We start from the raw sequence: 20240 nt of genomic DNA, 5'->3' as shown, positions 1-20240 counted from the left end.
TCCTTTTATTAATTACGCCTATCCACCACGCGGGATTCCGCAGAACTATTACGTCAAACGTGATTTTGTTTACTGCAAGATGCTGAGTTGGTGTCACTCATGGAATTTGCTGAAATCAAATCGCGCCAACGCTGCTTGGGAGGGAGCACAGCCGTCTTCCTTAATAAAACTCATCTTTTTTATTCCTGACATAGGGTTGCACGGGTGTTATCTTGGTTTACGTAGTTTGGTTGAGCCACGTCTTATGAAGCCTATAACAAGTTCGTGTGTCTATATAGTGCTGCTGTAAGTCTGTAAAACTGTCCTCTTGAGTGGGAAATAAGCCTGGCGGAGCTCAGCGAGAACTTGTCTCGCGCTTTTTGACTGAGCAGATGAGTGTCGGTGCAGTTGTGGCAACGCATATCATGAACAAGAAGCTGCTGCAGACCATTCCGAGGCATCTAGACTCGGACCCAGAGACTGAGTGACATGGTAAAACACCCACAGCGTTTCGCGATTGAGATAGCTGTGCGACAACCGACGACGACTACAAGCACCCAGCTGCGTCATCCCTCTGGCCAGCGGGTGTCGTCCAATGCAGATCGGGATCTCCTTCGGTGGCAGGGCAATCCGTTACGGTTTAGTTCATGCGGCAATGAATGGAATAGGCGCCAAACGCCTGAGACACAACGTGCCTAATCGCCACGCTCTTCAACACGAAGGTACTTGTCCGTCAGATGCGTGCGATGGGAATATGCACTACTCTCCTTTGTCCTACGTTCACCCCCCGCCCCTTCTTAACGCCAGGCAAGGGTTTCTCTCCGCATTCTTCTGTCTGGGTTGACCCGATGTGACCTACGTTCACCCCCTCTACGCCAGGAGGGGTTTCTTTCCGTATTCCTTTGTGTGGGTTTAACGGACGTTTGCTGACAAGGCCCGTTGCCAGGGAGCAAGAGAGAATGAGGTTGCCCGGATAATGGAGTGTGTAAGAATAGCAGCGAGCCGCCTCGTGGAGACACATCTACTGAGCCCTTGACACGCATACCGAACGCTTCTATATATATATATATATATATATATATATATATATATATGTATGTACACATTGTCGTGGAGCACTCTGCTCATCCGTAATGATGTACTAAACTTCTGTTATTCTTTTTACATCCCCTTGTCTTCCCGGATGAACTCTGTGCGATGTTGAACCTGATTCGAGCTCCAAACAGGTGCGGCTGTACCAGCTTGATCTGGACAATGAATGATCATGCTACCTTATCGGTGCCAGCCAGGAAGCTCTTTTATTGACTGGCTGACAAAAGTCTTACCCTTCGCCATTCTGCGACAAGCTTTTCAAGCATTATATGGGCTATAAAGAACACAACGGCAGGCGTTGGCCAATGCAGTATTGATGAGCAAAGACAGAGCGAGGGACATTCAGTCGCGGTGGGGCGGCAGATTAAAGGAAAATAAATGCATTTCGGGTTACGCAGCTAGGGTCTACTAAAATCAGGAGAGGATTGCCCAATGACACCTGGTTGTGGAAACTCGTTATAAATGATGAAACCTTTATTTAATTGCTGACACCCACGTCATTAATCTAACCATGTTGAGGGAATTAGGGCCAAAGTAAAAAAAAAGGAAGTAGTAATACAGGAGTGAAGGCCTGGCGGGCGCCTTTTAAAACGCCACCAAATCTGTGCAACCCAAAATTGTTGACGTTGATGATGAACTGATGATGTTGATGAATTGCGGCGCTATCTACCGAACAGTGAAAATGGCATCTCACTCGCTATTGATTCAGATTGTCTGAAAATAATATATTATCAACTCAACTTTCGCGATTCGGCGCTATGTAGTCACGTGATTTGATAGTGCGTTCATAATTAGGTTGCTTATTTGTGATTTGTTGGCGATCTTTCTGTCTGTTTCTTTCCATTAAATAAACACGCACAAATCGTTGCCGCTACGCTTGATGCTACCATAAATGGGCTTCAGACTGCTGTTTCAGTTAAGTGTCATTTATATTTGACTCGACCTTCACGTGAGCGAGCAGCACAAGGACACTCTCCTGAAAGCTCCCCCCCCCCTCGAAAGCTTGTTATTTTTACCATCATCCTTCTATGTATGCTTGACAGTGTCTCTGACAATCAAGATAGGTATAAATGGCACGCTGTTAATGCCACAAAAAATATGAGGTGACGTCACGCGTATCTTGCACCATGTGAGTTTCCTCAGATCGCACAGTGTCTTCCGCTGCCTTCGTGTTTGCTCTTCGCATGAGGCGAGCGGGCAAAGAATTTGCGCAAGCGCCCATCTTGCCCTTCAAAATCGCTGATTATAACACGCCGGCTTATCTGATAGCCTGCCTGCTAAATGACTAAAAAGCTAGCACGCGAGTGTCACGAGCCTTTGTTCTTCGTCATCACATCTACAAAGCGCTTCCAGGGCTACATGAGCTGCATAGAAGGTATGAACTATTTTGCCCGTTCTCCCGGCTTGCCATGGGCTATGCAGTGGCGTTGTAGTTGAAGCGGCTTTAGCAGCAACGTATAGTGTTTAGCTACGGTTCTCTTTCACTTCGCTTAATTTTACGCAAGAGGGATCATATTTTCTACGCGTCTTGAAATGCTCCAGTCTAATAACGTTTCGCAAGTTGCACAGAAATATTCAAACTTTTTAAGGTGTAAGCATACCAATAAAATGGTTTCTTCCTTTGGTTAAAAAACATTTTTGAGAAAGTTTCGTAAGTTACACAGCTTACATTTGTTCAACATCTTTTTCAACGCGCAGGGCTTTCTTTTGAACCAAAGCACGAATTATTACTACAACCAATTAGTCGAAAAAAAACTGATATTGTGTATTGCTACATTTTGAATAACTCTTAAGGACACATTTACTAATCTACACTAAACTTCTAAACAGGGCATGCTTCTTTGGCTTTCACCATCTGCGCCCGACATTCGGCAACAACTAGGCGAAACTCTCTCTTTCGAATGACTACCGGCTGATTAGAAAATGTTCTCTATCTTCAAAAATATATGGTTTTGATATAAAACAGTGTTTAAAAATGTCGCTCTAGCAAACAAAGCTGAGAACGCTCCTGCAATATCCACCGTTTTTCTCTTCTAACTGCATCTTGGAACAGTCCCTTTTGCTTGTCTTTGCTTGCTCTTGTCCTTCCGTTTGATACTCAGAAGCTTGCCCTGTCGATTCTGCCGTTTTCTGCTTTGCTCCTCATGGTATCATAAAACCGCCCAGATGATGCGCGGAGGCCCTCAAATATCTACTTTTTACCACTGCTGGCATGATTAAGATAACTAATTGCAACAGGTGCGGCAGTTTCAACAGCTAAACCTCAAACAAAGGAGATATTTGGCAAGCGCAACATGTGAACTTGTTGGAAGACGCAGTTCCGATAAAGGCGCACCAATTTAGGCTCCCCCCTGGAAAGCTCATGTACGTGTCTCTGTTAACAAAATGGTCTTGGAACAAAACAAAACATTTGGAAGTTTTAAAAATACCAAGAAATTACGAAGCGCCGCCGTGGATGGGGCGATACGCTCTGATGACCAATGCCGACACAGACGTAAGCAAATATATCACGCCAGAACTATCATAGCGGCTTTGGAGCATATGCTGAAGTAATTAAAATTTTAAGGTAAAGAGGACACGTACACTTGTAATACACGAGTAGTACGAGGTGCTTTCCCCGGATCGGGTCTGATCGCAATCTAACGTGCCTCTTGTGACGAAAAAGTGTATTTAGGCCTTTCTAAATGTAGAACAACCAAGAGAGTCACGTATTTATTGCTTTATAGAGCAATTTATAGGTAAAGAAGCGAATAACGTGTCGTTAGCTTACCTGCAGAACGGTTCAATGAAGTTTGCGCGGTCAGCGGGGCCGAGCTGCAGGCCATTTTGTTTGGCGCCTTGTTTGAATGCCTTCCTGCCCGCATACTACCTTAAGCTGCGTAGGAAGATGCGAAAAGGATGCTCATTATTGTAACATTAGAAGGCGCATAATTGTTCAATTTTAGTACTTTCCCCCGTCACATAAACACTGTTGTTGTACGTGGTTATATATTGCCTCTTGAGGCGAATTTGGCATTTCGAGCAGTCAGGGACATGGCTCTATACACAACTGAGTATCGTAATTGTCGCTAACAATGATTTTTCATTCGTTGCCCCATGATGGGGGCTAAAAATTGTCACATTCAAAATGCTTCCTATAACAAAATGGATTATGCATTTATTTATTTATTTATTTTTGTTTAGGCCTATATACGTATTGAGTTGAGGCGGATATACAGCAACTTGAAGGCTCTGATATAAAAACATGCGTTCGCTTCTATGGAAGAAGCTATCGTACACCACAAGTGTATGGAGATTTATGTTTCGTTCTAATTATATGTATGAGATATTGCTTTTGCTATTATAACTCGGTTTGTCTTGGGGAAATGCGTAAATTTTCTTTCTTGTATTGGTGTGATGCCTATTTCATAGTATGACAATGATTCCTCTGAATATAACACGCATACCGCTACTTCGGTATTGCTTACTTCCTAATTTGGGACGTTGCCACCAGTAATTGCCTATATCAGACGTGGTTGCCTAGAATGCCGGGATCGATTTGAAAGGAATGAATGTCGTTTTCGTCTGTTTAATGTCGCGATCTCATATGTACATATTTGCAAGAATCAGTCTGTTATTACGAAAGTCTGGCTTATACAGTGATATGGGGACAACACTGAAAACTAACAGGCGTGAAACCTCTCTGTCGCTGTGTACACTGGAACATACCCGTCATATTTTTATTCCTTTTGTGCTGAGGAACATACACCAGGACTTATGAGAAAAATATACGTCTTTCTGAGAGTGATGTGCATATTTCTTCATACTCTGGACTCTTTTATAATAGTTCCACGTAGCAATGGTTGAACTTTCAATGGGTTTGCAGTTTTGCATCCGTCTTGCGTTGGGCATCGTCACTTCAAGGGGGAGGCTGTAGGCTCATTGGTATTGCTGGGCTAACAAACTTCTTTATAAGTACAATATTGCTCGTAAAAAACAACATAAGCGAAATAAAATCATTCCGAGTAGCTATAATTGTACATTGTAATATTTTGTTATGATAACAACGTAATAACAACTCAAATACAGAGAAGAGAGGAAAAAATACACCGCCAGAACTTCCTTAAGGGGAATTATCATGGCGCGAAGGAGTATATATTAGCTCAATCTTTGCGCGTTAGCGAGCTAAACGTTCTTGCTTCTCTTCCGTTAGATTAGCGCAGCCCTACTTATCCCTGGCTAGTATGGAGCGTGACGTTGAAGCAAAGTTCGCCTTTGCTGGTCGAGGCATCTTCGCAGTGCGAGGAGAGGAGCAGCTGTGGAGAGTACTGAGCCGCGCCTGCTAACCGATCACTTTCCCGAGGAGCGCGCACTCCAAGCCAGGCGTGCGCCATTCGCGCGGCAGCTGCGACTATACGGCGCGTGAAAGCGGCGGAGCTTCGGGCTGCTGCGGGTGGTGTGGCCTTGGCGCCCCGAGGACCCTAGCTTCTCCCAATCGAAAAATCATCTGAGGCTGCCGTGACGGATTGTGCACAGTACGCATTCTGTGTGCATTCCAATTTGGGCGGAAAAGAAGATTCGCGGGGCACTGATTTATGGAGTTACCATACGCGGAGTAATTGAATGCGCTTCGGACAAGTGTATTTCCTCCTGATTTTATGCGGGAATTCGCATTCCCGACACGTAGAAGGGGTTCAGCGGTTTTGGCGCTGGGCTGCAGAGCACGTGGTCGCGGGTTCGAACGCCGCTGTGGCGGCTGCATTTCTATGATGATGGACTGCGAAAACACGCACGCACCTCGCACTGGGTGCTCGCTAAGGACCCCACTCCCGGTAGTGGAAATTAACGCCAAGTTCGTTTCAACGACATGCCTCTTAACGTAATCGTTGTATTGGCACGTAATCCCTTAAATTTGTTTTTATTTGTGTCCTCCTAGAAAGCCGCGAGATTATCCTAAATATCGTGCCCTACAGGTATTTGAGCGACATGACAGCTGACGTTCACATCTGTGGCCACTCAGTTTTATGTCGCTGACACAGACGCTGCAGTTGAGGCGACTCCCTGCCTTGAGTGTTGCTTAATCTGCTATTGCACAATCACCACAAGCACCATCACAAACATTTTAATTTCGCAAAAAAAAAAAAAAAAACTTGGCCGTGGTTGATAACTCGTAAAACGGGGTAATTGCTGACGTATTTCGGGCTGCCACAACTATTGCTAAATCGCTACCTTTCCATGTACACGAGAAATAATTTCTAATTATTATACATTGGTTAAATGATTCACTCCTGAAGTCTGCGGACGGGCCTCGCCAATTTTATATTGAAGCGACGGAGCGATATCTCTTCGGACGCTGCGATGCCTAGAATATAGAGGATTATTTTTTTGGTTTAATGAACACTGGGGTAAAGTTACAGATGATATTTTTATTATAGAACAATTTATTACTATTCTACGTTGTGACCCAATTCAAATATATATAAAAACTACATTGTCTGTAATTGTTATAATAGCGCAAGTATCACTAATATTAGGGTGATGTATGTATGTTTCTGGCCCGACTTGCCCTATGTAGCGTTTCCAAATAAAGTTTGTGTGGCGAAACCAGTTATCAGTGTGACGAAGGGCTGCGTATACAACACGAATATTGTCCAGAGAAATCGAACCTTTCGACTGGACGATTTATAATACAGATTCGGCGGTACGCACGCGAGATAAAAATGAAAGTTAGCGCTATAGGCCCAGAAACTTCCCAGAAAGAGTGCTCCATGCAACTACTGACGCTATTCAGTGAATCTTTCCATGAGTAGACATATATTGTCATCGCCTAACGTGCTGTTCACAATGCGAAACAGCTCCATCGGCAGCGATGCTGATTCATTATTTCGCCTTCAACTGATTAAACTGTAATAAAAACGAAATGGTCGCAAGCAACGCATTGATTGATCCATGGAAAGGTTCTTCAATCAATTGCTTAACCTTAGTGAGCTTCCCTCCCTTTGAGGACCTCCATCGCTCATACGAGTACCTTCGCGCAATGAAAATCGCTTAACTTTGATAGGCACGCTTGCGTCGCTAACGTCAGAAAAAAAGGTTACCTGGAGAGCTCCGAGTCGACGAAGCAAAAGTGTTTTCTGTCTATTGCGATTTGGGAACAGTGCTAGATGGAGATTTTGTCACGTAATGAGATTTTCATTTTGTTATTATTGTTTGCACTTCACTTCAGCACAAGGTGCCACTTGCGCCATCTGTGTGGTTATATTAAATTGTTTTGAAAGAATACATATTGGGTTGTTCAATGCAGGATGCCTTCTCCTGAACAAAGCAGTGCCGGGACGACGAAAGCGCCATCTCGAGCTTCGCTAGGCGTCGACCAATGCTGGCACGTGGCTGTGATATGCGCTATGACCACGTTTCTCACTAACGCAACAATCAGGTCATCAGGCTTTCTTTACATAGGAATTATGAATGAATTTCAAGTGGGCCGCGGTCAAGCTGCATGGCCAATTTGTCTCATGGGAGCCATGGCCAATATTGCTGGTGAGTTAAGAAACATCTCTAGGCTACAACTGTGAAACAATCGAAGGAATGGGGAAAGCTAGAGCACTGAGAAAGGAAAAATTGGTCAACCCAAGAGATGTTCTTGTGAACTGTAGCCTTAAGAAAGTAATGATAAGGAAGGGAGCTATGCATGTAAAATTTAAACGTTCCTTGCGATTTGCCTTTCCGTTCTAAAGAGTGTCCCACAATTAGAGACACGTACACTGTATATTTACATTATAAGAGTAAAGGCAGCAACGCCATCAAAAGTCGTGTCACATAACGAAAATATTCGTCCCAGACAAAATTGTTCTACAGTAACTCTTGATGTTTCTTGAAACAGCACAGTTATGCCAGCGCATTTTAGTGGCCATATTTCTTAGGTCATCATCATCATCATCAGCCTGGATATGCCCACTGAAAGGCAAAGGCCTCTCCCATACTTCTGCAACTACCCCGATCATGCGTTAATTGTGGCCATGTTGTCCCTGCAAACTTCTTAATCTCATCCACCCACCTGATTTTCTGCCGCCCTCTGCTACGCATTCCTTCTTTTGGAATCCAGTTCATAACCCTTAATGAAAATCGCCTATCTTCCCTCCTCATTACATGCCCTGCCCATGCCCATTTCTTTTTCTTGATTTCAACTAAGATATCATTAACTCGCGTTTGTTCCCTCTGCCAATCTGCTCTCTTATCCCTTAGCATTACACCCATCATTCCTCTTTCCACAGCTCGTTGCGTCGTCCTCAATTTAAGTAGAACCTTTTTCGTAAGCCTCCAGGTTTCTGCCTCGTGGGTGAGTACTGGCAAGACGCAGCTGTTATACACTTTTCCCTTGAGGGATAATGGCAACCTGCTGTTCATGATCTGAGAATGCCGGCCAAATGCACCCCAGCCCATTCTTATTCGTCTGATTATTTCCGTCTCATGATCCGGATCCACGGTCACCCCCCCAACCTGCCCTAAGTAGATGTATGCCCTTACCACTTCCAGTGCCTCGCTACCTATTGTAAACTGCTGTTCTCTTCCGAGCCTGTTAAACATTATTTAGTTTTCTGCAGATTAATTTTTCGACCCACCCTAGGTAACAATACTCAATTTATAATATTTTCTTTCTTTTACAGAAGTGGGGTAAACATGTCTAGGTCATGTTGCCTGACAGATCCATTTCCTTCGTGTAATTTTCTGTTTGGTACACATCTATTAGTCAAAACTCAATTCAATACACTGCAAAACGCACCCATATTGAAATAACGTGAGCTGCAAAGTTAGCTCAAAAATTAACTATGTCAGGGTAAAGGACCACAGAGTTGTGATGGCATATTTGTTTTGATTACGTACAACTACGTCGAGTAGACAAATACTCAGTCATTGGAACTCAATTAAGCACTACTGTAAGGCCTATAAGGTTATATAGTTGTTGGATTACGTATAGTTTTATATGTCAGTCTAGTATTAGCTAAAAATAGTATTTGTAATGTGCTTGTAGAGTTCGTCACCTGTCTGCATGCAACTGTGTCATGTACTTACGGGTGATAAGAGCTTTGTCAAGCCGCGATAAAGTGGTTTTTCTTCCAATCTCCTCAGCCCTTTAATGTAGTACTTGTCTGGCACAATAAAAGAGTAAAAAAAATAAATGTTTCCTTTCTTCTCGTTCATTACATAGCGAGGGTCTCAATTCAAGCAGCGTTGCCCGGTTGGAAGCACTGTGCATTGAAGCATGCGCGAGTTTATTGACCAGTTGCCTTCCGCTAAAAAGTTGACGTACACGTGACGCCTGCGGCAGAAAGGATGTACATCCACCGCCAATGTTAGTGAATGGTGGCACTGGTTAACTCAGCCAAGGTTAGTTATAGTAGGTAAACTGAATACCCCAGAAAGTGGACCAGAGAATGGCACTGCGGTAGCTCAATTGGTAAGACCATCGTACGGGTAATGCGAGTACGTGGGTTCGTATCCCACCTGTGGTCAGTTTTTTTTATTTACATTAATTTCGATTAATTTATTATTTCTTTCATTCACTTAATAAATACAAATAATTTCCCTTATACTGTCCTTGGGGTCTTTGCTTCTTGGCTTCCTATGATATAGAAAAGCACCACTGTTCTGGCTCTTCGTTTCATGGTTATATTTATTATTTAGGACTTCGCTTGTGTGTGTATATATAAGGCACCTCTATTCATCAAACTAAAGCAGCGTGGTGGAATATAGTGCCAATAATCCCTTACCATCGCCTTCCTGCAGGTCTCGTGGCTGGTCCATTATGCCAGAAGTACACACCGCCGCCCGTTACCTTTGCGGGTAGCATTATTATGTGTTGCGGCATCGTCGCTTCAAGCTTCGCTCCGACCATAACATGGCTTACTGTGACTCAAGGAATTGTGTTTGGTAAGGCTTCTTTAAGATATCTAAGGTCATCATCATCAGCCTGGTGACGCCGACTGCAGGGTAAAGGCCTCTGCCATACTTCTCCAACTACCCCCGTCATGTACTAATTGTGGCCATGTCGTCCCTGCAAACTTCTTAATCTCATCCGCCCACCTAACTTTCTGCCGCCCCCTGCTACGCTTCCCTTCCCTTCGACCCAGTCCGTAACCATCGGTTATCTTCCCTCCTCATTAGATGTCCTGCCCATTTTCTGCCCATTTCTGTGGTGGCGCTACAATCTGAAATGACCTTGTATTTATAAGGTGCTTTGTGGAGTGGGTAGAAACATTGGTTTCCGCCCTGCCGGTAGTCCACCTCGTCCCGCGGCTCCTGTATAGAACATGGTGTCAGAAGTGGGATCCCACCATTAACACTGACATGCCTGACACGGAATCCACACCCGCCTAGACCGCCGAACCAAAAGTGTACAACGTTTACGCTGGCGCATCTGGTCTCAGCCCACCGGAGAACTTCACGTTTTCAAACCTGGGAGAATGGTCAACGTGGATTTTGACGGTGAAGGATTACGCTTTCGTGGACGGCCTCCACAGTGCCAGCGACGAGGCCCAGGTACGGACACGTATTCACTCTATGGGACCGCAAGCCTGGACCATTCTTTCGTCCTTGGAGGTGTCAACACTGGAAGCGCTTTCTTTCGCTGGCATCAAAGAAAAGTTGGATTAGCGCTTCGTGCATCCAGTAAATGAGATATACGAAAGTCGTGGTTTCCACCACCGCCCTCAGCAGCCAGGCGAATCTGTGGATGACTTTTTTCGGCATTACGCAACCTGGTAAAGCGCTGCAGCTATAACAGCATGCTCGTCGAAGGCCGCCTTGTTCGCGACAGATTCGTCGTAGGCATACGTGACGAGAAACTGTGTGCTCAATTGCGCAGAACAACAGCGCCGCGGTAGCTCAATCGGTAGAGCATCGCGCGCGAAATGCGAAGGTTGTGGGCTCGGTTCCCACCTGTGGCAAGTTGTCTTTTCATCCACTTTAATTTCCATGAATTTATCGCTTTTTTTATTTCATTTATTAGGCACAAGTAATTTCCCCTATGTTGTCCTTGGTGTTAGTGTTTGTTGGCTTCTTCTATGACTAAAAAAATCGGGCCCCTCTGCTAACCCCCTTTCTTCTCGTTTATTACATAACGAGGGTCTCGACCGCGGCTACATTGATGCCTTCAGGTAGCATATGTGGGTTTATTGACCAGTTGCTTTCACCCAAAAAGATCACGTTTTCGTGACGCCTGCGGCAAAAAGGACGTTCCAAGTCCGCCGCCAAAGTCTGTGAGCGAAGGCTCTGGCTAACCCTCCCAGGGTTCTACTAGGACACGTAAAATACCCAAGAAAGTGGATGGGGAAACAGCGCCGCGGTAGCTCAATTGGTAGAGCATCGCACGCGAAATGCGAAGGTTGTCGGTTCGCTTCCCACCTGCGGCAAGTTCTTTATTCATCCGCTTTAATTTCCATTAATTTATTGCTTCTTTATTTCATTTATTAAGCACATTTAATTTCCCCTATGTTGTCCTTGGTGTCAGTGTTTGTTGGCTTCTTATGATATGACTAATAAAAATCGGGCCCCTCTGCTAACCCCCTTTCTTCTCGTTTCTTATATATATATATATATATATATATATATATATATATATATATATATATATATATATATATATATATATATATATATATATATAGTGAAAGAAGGGGGCAGGCACACGTACAAAAGTTGAAACAAAGATTTAATTTGGACGTTTTGGTCTGGATACGTTAATCAAATATATTTGTAGTCTTCCTCAATGCTCTATTGGTAGCACTTCTTAGGCAACGTCAAACTAAGGTCCAACTGGACCTGCATTATGTGCCGCCTAAGAAGACTACCTTCAGAAAGTGTCGATGTAGAGCACTTTCGCTTCAAAATCTTACGTTGCAAGTGCGGCTCAATGCGGGTCAAAAGGCTCCATAGAAAACCTTTTCCACAGAAAAGCAGCTCAGACAAGGTTATAAAGGAGCATAAAATGCCTTTTAAAGCGCACAGGACGAAGCCCAGGTAAGTTAGTACATCGCGCCCGTCGTTCACGTTCTGGCTTAGCCTCCGAACTTCTGGCACGAGTCTCCACTGAGCATAACGCATTCTTTTCATTGCCTTCAAACAATAGGCGATAAATCCTATTCTGTTTGGAAGTACATGTCCATGGTTACAGCGACATCCCACAAAATACGCTGTGATAATAGCCAACATACTTGCAGGTATAATTCCGCAATGTGAGATAGGACCACCATCAGCCATATATTCATTTCGAAATTCGGTACTATGTTACCGAGACACTGTGTTACCTACGGTTCCAGTGGCGTGTGACTCTAAGCAGAGTGATGCGTGAAGTGTTGTAAAGAGGATATTGGTTTTACTTTTTCATTAGTGCACTATGGAAAATTACTATATATCTTAGCGCGCGCAATCTACCTTGTTTGAAATTTTCAAATGTTTTCTCCTTTCTCTGTTTTCTCTTTGTGTTCAAGGTATAGGATCTGGCCTTGTCCTCATGACACTCCCTTTATACATCAACCAGCACTTCGAGAAGTACCGCGGATTCGCCCTGGGCATTACGTACGCAGGATCCACAAGCTCCGCCTTCGTCTTTCCGAGGCTGCTGCTCTACCTCGAGGAGACTTACAATTTCCGCAGTAGCATTATGATTTTCGGCGCCATTGTAAGTCATGTCACCGCCGCTAGCCTCCTCCTGAAAGAGCCATCGTGGATCCGGCGAAAGCGAGTGGAAGACGCTGTGGCGTTGAAGCGTGCCAAAGACATCTATACCATTGAGAAAGAGGTCAAGAAAGCGGCACTGAATACCACGTCATTTGTTGGAACTTCTGGTGTGAAGAATGTGAGGAACACAGACAGTGATGAAAAAAACCCGCTGAATCCCTGGAGCATCCGGCATGGACTCACCGTACTGGAGAATCCCATGTTTTATGCTGTGATGCTGACGTACATTGTGTTTGGTTACAACTTCGACGTCTTCATGGCCACCATCGTGGACTTTGCAATCGACAAGGGCACAGCTTTGGAGGCTGCCGTGGGCCTCATACCGTTGTTCTCAATGACTGATACGCTTGGACGCCTGTTCATTCCTTTGCTTGTGGACAGAGGGTATGTGACGCGCAGTTGCCTCGCAACAGTGACTTACCTGTGGATGTCTTTCGTGCTCTTCGGGTTTCCTCTCGTGAGCACTTACTATGAGATTCTGGCCGCCTGCATGTGCCTCTCCATGGCCATCGGTTGCAGCGTCACTATGTACCCAGCCCTCATGGCTGACTACATGGGCCTTCAGCGGCTACCCATTAGCTACGGTATCGTTGGCACTGTGGCTGGCCCCCTGTTCTTACTTAAACCCTTATTTATTGGTAAGTGTTTTCTTCTACAAACTTCTTCTGTGGTGTTTTTTTCATACAACATTAGTAAGTGTCAGCTGCTATGCATCAACTTACAAATTGCACAAATTGGGAACATAAAGGCAATCATCGTAGAGGCAAGTCGAATATGGAAAAATAGAGCGGTTTATTTTTTGTGTCTGTTTGATGAGTTCGTCTAATGCGTTTCTTGTGTATTTACTGCAAAGCGCCCAGAAGAAGCCGTGTCTCCGCATTTTTATAGTTCGTTATTCAATGATTCCATATCCCAGCAGCGCTCATGAAGAAAAAAAATTCAAAATGGTCTAAGCTTTTTAACAGACCCCTTTATTGTAAAATTTTACATAAAAAAAGGGGTATAGCACCAGTTAGACAAGAAAATATACTTTCGAGCACAGAATAAAACAGCAGGGCTACAATCAAAGCTAAAGTGTAACTAAAAGCGATCAAGCAAGTAACTAAAAGGCACAATGTGCTCGCAATTAGCTATTTTTCAGAAGCCTTTCGCAGTCACAAGGTAACGAATTCACGATAACGAGTTGAATTGTAAAGAGACGGAGGACCAACACTTTCAGAACATATTTTGAGATGAAAGAAGAAACATACATGTTATGATGAAAACAAATAGGTGAACTATAAAAAAAGATCGTATAGCTGCTCGAAGATATGCAGGGTGATTCCACGAGAGATCAACAGGGGTAAAAAAAATTTGTATTTTAGATTTTATTTAATATTTTGTATTTCATGCGCATATTACTCGCTAGCGCGAAAGTTAACGTGGCTTCATCGCCAAATGAATATTTTAGGACGAAAAACATAGCGAACTTCTTCAGTGTGGAGGCACCTATTTCATGCACAAGGCATTCTCGCAAATTGACAACAATATGCAATACAATATGTTACAGCTACAAAGAATACATTTTGTATGTAAAACGTAGACGTAAAGAAGTGTCAGCTAGCACTGTTTGAGGCTTCCGTGCAGAAAATGAGTGTTTTAGAATAACTACTTAATTTCCTTCTATTTTCAAAAGTTGCTTTATTTACGATTTTTATCAACTACACCAATCCACGTAGCCTATTGAAATTTCGTGGACTGTGAGGCTTTAACCTAATAAACAATTGTGCTCAATACTGTTGCTGTATCACAGACTACCATATTTACAATTCGCCTCAAATGTGAAGTTTTGATGAAAATGAACGCTATTTAAAAATAGAAAAAAAAACCATGGTAAATTCTTCTTAAAGTCTATTAAACAGCTGTTCACAGACACTTTAAGAAGAATATTAAAAACATTGCATTATTTTGTCCGTAATGACAATATAGGTGGTAGAAGCGACAGCTTCGCCAGAATGCAGCAAGGTGCTAAGAAAAAGGGACAATGGGGTAAGAAGAACGTGCCTAAGGCTCTCACTTGGCTTAGCTTGTCCATGATAGCGACCTTGTCGCCAATTATCCGTACCGCTCTCCGTTGCGCTTCGTCCCCTAGTTTGGGGCAATGATGAAATGAAGAATTGCTGTTTTTCCACTGCTGTGGCACGCATAATGGTAGACAGCAAAATTATTTCGACATTTTTTTTTCTTTTTGGGGCTTTTTTTGTGTGGCGGCATCGTGTCGATTTGATAACTACGAGGCAACGTTGCAGCACACGTAGTAATTTGAGAACTTGCTATAGAAACTATATTAGCTGCTTCCCGTCGCTGCCGTTAGGGCGGGCGAGCATTTATTTGGAGTCGCGAGTAAAGTACAGCATCCTCGGCTATGCAATGCAGCAGCCTCGCCATTGTGCTCATTTAAGCAGGCCAACCCAGGTGAATTGATTCCTGATAATGCTGTAAGTGTTCCGACGGTAAATACTGCAGTTTGGTCCCGCGCGCACATCGTGCGAATTCCAAGTGCTTGTTACTTATGCCTTGAGGATAAAATTAGAAAATATGGCGAACCTAAATGTTTAAATACAAATTTGAAAAGAGACAACATCTGAAGGGCTGCTGATGAAGCAGTGAACTAGCCACACCAGGTCGTTTTCTTTTTTTTTTGTAATATACCTATAAAGTTTAGGAGGACTGTAACGTGCAAAAGACTATGCACATCCCTCGCACTTTTGAATTCAGGTAAGCGAAGCTTTCTGCGCTGTTTCCATTAATTGACGACATTTGGAGATAATGTTGATGGCACAAGGAAGCCGCGAGGTTATTTTAAATGTTACCTTGCGCAGACCACTATGGTTTGTCTACGTGCAATCCACAAAACTCACATTGAGACGGGCTTGCTTGTGGCATTGTCGGGCGCCGTTGTGTGTAGCCTGCGAGAAGCTTGGCACTGCCATTGCCTCACACAGCACTTCGCATCTGTGTGTAAGTGTTCATGTGCATGCGTATTGTTGACTTGAAGTTGCGGTGCTTCTTTATGCGGCTTTGCGTGTGCACGCCGCCGGTTAGTTGTCCGCATGGGCCAACTTACACTGTGTTTATCTTTCAGAAACAGCGGAGACAGGCTGTGCCGTATCTTCAATTTAAATATTCTTCCTGTCTTTCCGCCACATTAGCCATGTCTACTACTAGCGTTTCATTTGTGATGTGACCCGAAACAAGCTATGCAATCTGACTGAGCGTTTACCTTCCAGATACCCTCATGTACACGAGGTACCACGAGTGAGAGTTACAATATAGTGAAAGAGGTTTTTAATACGAAAGTTAAGGTTATGAGTATATAAGCAAATACCTAGATGACAATAGATGCAGTAAAACCTGAATCAATCAAGCACATTAGGTGACCAGTTGTCAGCGCCCCGTTTCAACAGGGCTGCCAATACATCGGCATCATCTTCGTGCACAGAGGAGGAGTGTGCGTTTGCAACGATTAACCTGGTCAGCGGCAACGCATGCGGAGGAGCTTCATTCGTAACGTAAGGAGCTGACAAAATGTTGTACAAGGAAAAGTCGTCCGCGAAGCCGTCCATGATAAGGATAAGCTATTAGTGATTTTTTTCTTTTCGTCAACCAAGTAGTAATCCATCAATTAAACTTTACTTGCAGAGAGGTTTCACTTAACGAGATAAAAGGCTGCTGCATAAACTTCCCAACATTCGAGACAGCAATGCTGCCCACGGTTAGTCCTGCAACTCGAAGTGGGCAAGCTACAGCCGCTGATGAAGGTTTTCCGGTCAGCTCGGTGCCGTAGTTCCGCCTCTGGGAATCGAACTATGCGCGTGCTTACTTTATTACTTTTATTTCCCTCTGCGCGTCGCAACAGACGCCGGCAGACTAAAGTCACTTGATCTCGTAACTGTCGGATCTTTTTTTTTTCTCCGTCCGACATCTGCGGGACTAGCTACCTTTGTAATTGTGTCAACGGATAGGAACGCCGCGCTGCGCTGACGCTAAGGTTCGGCATATTGTCGGCGGGCATTTGCGCGATAGAAAATGATGGTTCGCCAATTTCCTTTCATGCTACAATCCATGAAATAGTTTGATTGCTGTTGCCATTGAGAGAGGGAACCCTACACATAATGTAGGATCTGTTCGGAGCTCGGTTTAGTGCAGGCAAGTAATGCCCGTTGTGACAGATTGAGAACGGAGAGTTGACTCGCTTTATTCCACAGTAAAAGCAGGTTTGCTGAGTGGCTGTGGTGACGCTCCTGTCGGGCAGCCACCTCACTTCGACGAAAGAGATGGCGGAAGCCACGTACACAGGATCTTTTTTCGAGGGGGGGGGGGGGGGGCAACCGAAGGTAACATTTCTGCGTAAATAAGGGTGGGGGGGTACCTTAATTCCCACCGTTCGCCACAAGAATGCGTACTCCCGCAAAAGAGAAATAAAATATGGTGTATCTCCCAGGTATACGCCTGCAAAATAGAACTCTCCATTGCGTGACAAACAAGGAACCACATCAAATGTACGCGCGCAGGAAAGAAGCTTAGGAAGAACACTGCCAAGAGCAAGTAAACAAGCGAAAGTGTAAAATAATCATTTCTAGTAACTTTTTTTTTTATTAGCTGTGAAAGAAATACAGAGAAATAAGTATTTGCGGAACAATCAAAGTTAGTTTGGATCCCTCGTTCACTGCTTACCACGTTAAGTGCCAAAACCAACTCGTATTGTTGTATGGAAAGTTGCGTAACGATGCGTGGCCGCCAGCCCCGTACAACCTCGTAGAGCGCAGGACGCTGCGGTTCTAGACGTACTCCGCCCACAACGGAATGTTAGAACAACACCCACATAAGCATAGCAGAGAAGTGGCTATGTCAGGCGGTTAGACTAATAACGGTAGAAGCGTCATTTAAAACACACGGAATCCTTCTCCATTTCCGGCGACGTTTTCGCTAATTCTCTTTGATATAAAAAGGTGTCGATCCATAAATCGTTTCACAAGCAATGGTTAAATTTGCTAATTTTCGTTTTTGCTTCCTGTTTGGGTGTTGCCTCGGCTGTCTCCTTTAGTAGATCGCTTTATTTCTGAACTCCTTGCGACTCTTGTTTCCAGCTGACAACTTTTCTTGAAAAGTGCTGTACAATTACAGAAAAACCAGACGAGGTAACGGGTGACATTTATCTTGCTTATGGGTTTAACGGTTATTGCACGGTTTGATCGTGGACGCTGTTTCGCATGACGTTATTTTCCACCTTATCTAATCTATATCACGGGTATATGGTTCATAGGATATGCCAGCGTCGCAGCGAGCCGTGTACTCGAGGAAACAATGAAGCAAAAGAAAAACGTAAACGCAACTGGCATTAGAGTGATTTAGAATAGCGTTTGTCGCCTTACGTACGTTAACCATAATCCCCTTTGCGGGACGTTACGGTACGCGTCCTGTCAAGACTTTTAGTTTACCGTACGGGAACGCAAACGTAAGGAAGATGAATGGATGTTATGAGCAGATGGATGTTATGAGCGTCCCTTTGGAACAGGGCGGTGGGTTGCGCCACCAAGCTCTTGCTATTAAACTGCCTAATGTCCTAACTAGGTTAAACAAGAAAAAAAAAAGGAAGAAAAACACTATGAACTCTCACAACCGAATTTTCTGATCCCCTATTGCGAACTTTGCTTTTGTACGTCTCCGTTTTTGTCGCTTCCCTACTTTTCTTCCACCAATGCTCCAATCGCCTTACTAATCCCTATTGCCGGACATGTTTACTTTTCCACTGCTTTCGCTCAACCGAAGAGCTTCAAGGAGGCCAGTGGTGGCTAAATCGACCGCTGGGCAGACATCTTCACATTCTAATAAACCAAGCTCCATAGTTTCCCTAGCTTTACCGCAGCAAGCACATGCTTCTTCTTCCTTCTTATATCTCGCTTTATAGGCGCGTGTTCAAAGGCATCCAGATCTCGCTTCGAAAAGTAATGAGCTTCCCTTTGAGTTATCATAAATTGTTTCTTTCCTCATTTAGTTTTTCCCTCTCAAGTAGTTACTCATGGCAGGTATGCCGCTTAGTATCGGGGGGGGGGGGGACGCACCCTCCCCCTTAGGGCCGCCCACTGGGTACGTGCCTGGTTGGGGCGATGTTCTCGAGGCCAGGCAAGGTAACTGGATTTCCCAGAAGCTGGGACAACGTGTAGTGACCGGCGGTTGCTACTTACCTATTTCTATGCGAGCGAAGCATAATGCAATCTAGTAAGTAAATGAGTTATCAAAATCATGAGCATCTACGTAAAGGCTAAAAGCTATTTTGCGGATGTTACATTCTCTATATATGCTAAAAATATTACCGGTGTTTTGGCCCCTCTACGCTGCCTAGAGTAACACAATTACTTCAGGCAGAATAAAACAAAGTGATTGAATACTTCTTTGCTAAGTCGTAGTGGCAGAGCTATAGCGTATTGTCCTTGAAGCCTTCAATGCTTCCATTTATCCTTTATAATTGGGCCTTTGACACTTATAAAAAATGGCACATATTAGGTTCGCTGAATGAGCGCGCTTCTCACCGTCCATTGCCGTAGTTAAAATTCAGTCCCTTGGTGCATTCCATTGCAAACTATTAAGCGAAACATCCAGCATAGATAATCTGTAGGCTTTCTCGGATTTTTGTAATAAAGCAGCACAAATGGGGGACAATTCCGGCATGTAAGTAAAGAAAAATGTAGAGAGCAAGCTCTGCTTTCTTCTTGCAGGCTATTTTCGAGACCACGTTGGTTGCTACAGCAATATGTACCGGTTTTTGTCCGGAGGCGTGTTCTTGTTGGGACTGGTTTGGCTAGCTGTGTTCCTACGCGAGCGGCGCAAACGGAAGGAATGGCAGCCGCAGCCCTTCGGAGCTACCGACGCCATCATCGTCGCTGGCCACGCAATTTACTGCAACCCAGGTTTCGCAGGCGTCGCCCATGGTCCCAGCGCTGGCTGTTGTCCCGCGGACGGCGTGAAGAAATTCGATCTGGAATGTGGAAAAGTCTGTAAATAAAGTTTCTCAAAATAATTTATCCTGTCTGAATTACAGGCGTTCGCAAATCTAAGATTATTATAACCAGATCACTAGGTTCCAAAGCATCGTTATGACGGCGTTTACTTATAGTGGATCTTCGTTGTCCAGGTAAAACATACTTAGATTTGCAATATATGCTGCTCAGCCCAGGCTTCATTCTTGCCGGTGGACTCAAGAGGTGACGGGCGTCGGTGTGTATACATACTCTGTCTCGGGATACTGAGCTTAAAGGGCCCCTCACCAGGTCTGGCCATTTTGAGCTGACAGGCGCAGAGCATACATTGCATGATAATGATCGTGTCTGCAAAGTATTACATCGCAACACGCCGCAGAAAGATTTGAAATTTAAAACCGAACGCCGTTTTTCCTTCTCCTCGCGGCCGCC

The 20240-nt window shown here is 44.3% G+C and overlaps 1 protein-coding gene across 1 annotated transcript; it reads left to right on the top strand.

Moving 5' to 3' along the window:
* Positions 1 to 7574: 7574 nt before the first annotated feature.
* Positions 7575 to 19834, top strand: LOC126524192 (monocarboxylate transporter 9-like). The gene is made up of 4 exons (XM_055067096.2): positions 7575 to 7590; positions 9838 to 9981; positions 12540 to 13427; positions 19548 to 19834. The coding sequence occupies exons 1-4, from the start codon at positions 7575 to 7577 to the stop codon at positions 19832 to 19834; spliced, it is 1335 nt and encodes a 444-aa protein (XP_054923071.2).
* Positions 19835 to 20240: the final 406 nt, after the last annotated feature.

The sequence above is a fragment of the Dermacentor andersoni genome, chromosome 3 (assembly GCF_023375885.2).
Source record: "Dermacentor andersoni chromosome 3, qqDerAnde1_hic_scaffold, whole genome shotgun sequence".
NCBI classification, from domain to species: Eukaryota; Metazoa; Arthropoda; class Arachnida; order Ixodida; family Ixodidae; genus Dermacentor; species Dermacentor andersoni.
The sequence above is the reverse complement of the archived record's forward strand: the minus strand, read 5'-3'. Positions and strand labels throughout refer to the sequence as shown.

What these genes read in the sequence shown, in the direction of transcription:
- LOC126524192 (XM_055067096.2), top strand. An exon ending in GACTCAAGGAATTGTGTTTG is followed by an intron (nt 9,982 to 12,539) that starts GTAAGGCTTCTT and finishes TTTGTGTTCAAG; the next exon opens with GTATAGGATCTGGCCTTGTC. An exon ending in ACTTAAACCCTTATTTATTG is followed by an intron (nt 13,428 to 19,547) that starts GTAAGTGTTTTC and finishes TTCTTCTTGCAG; the next exon opens with GCTATTTTCGAGACCACGTT.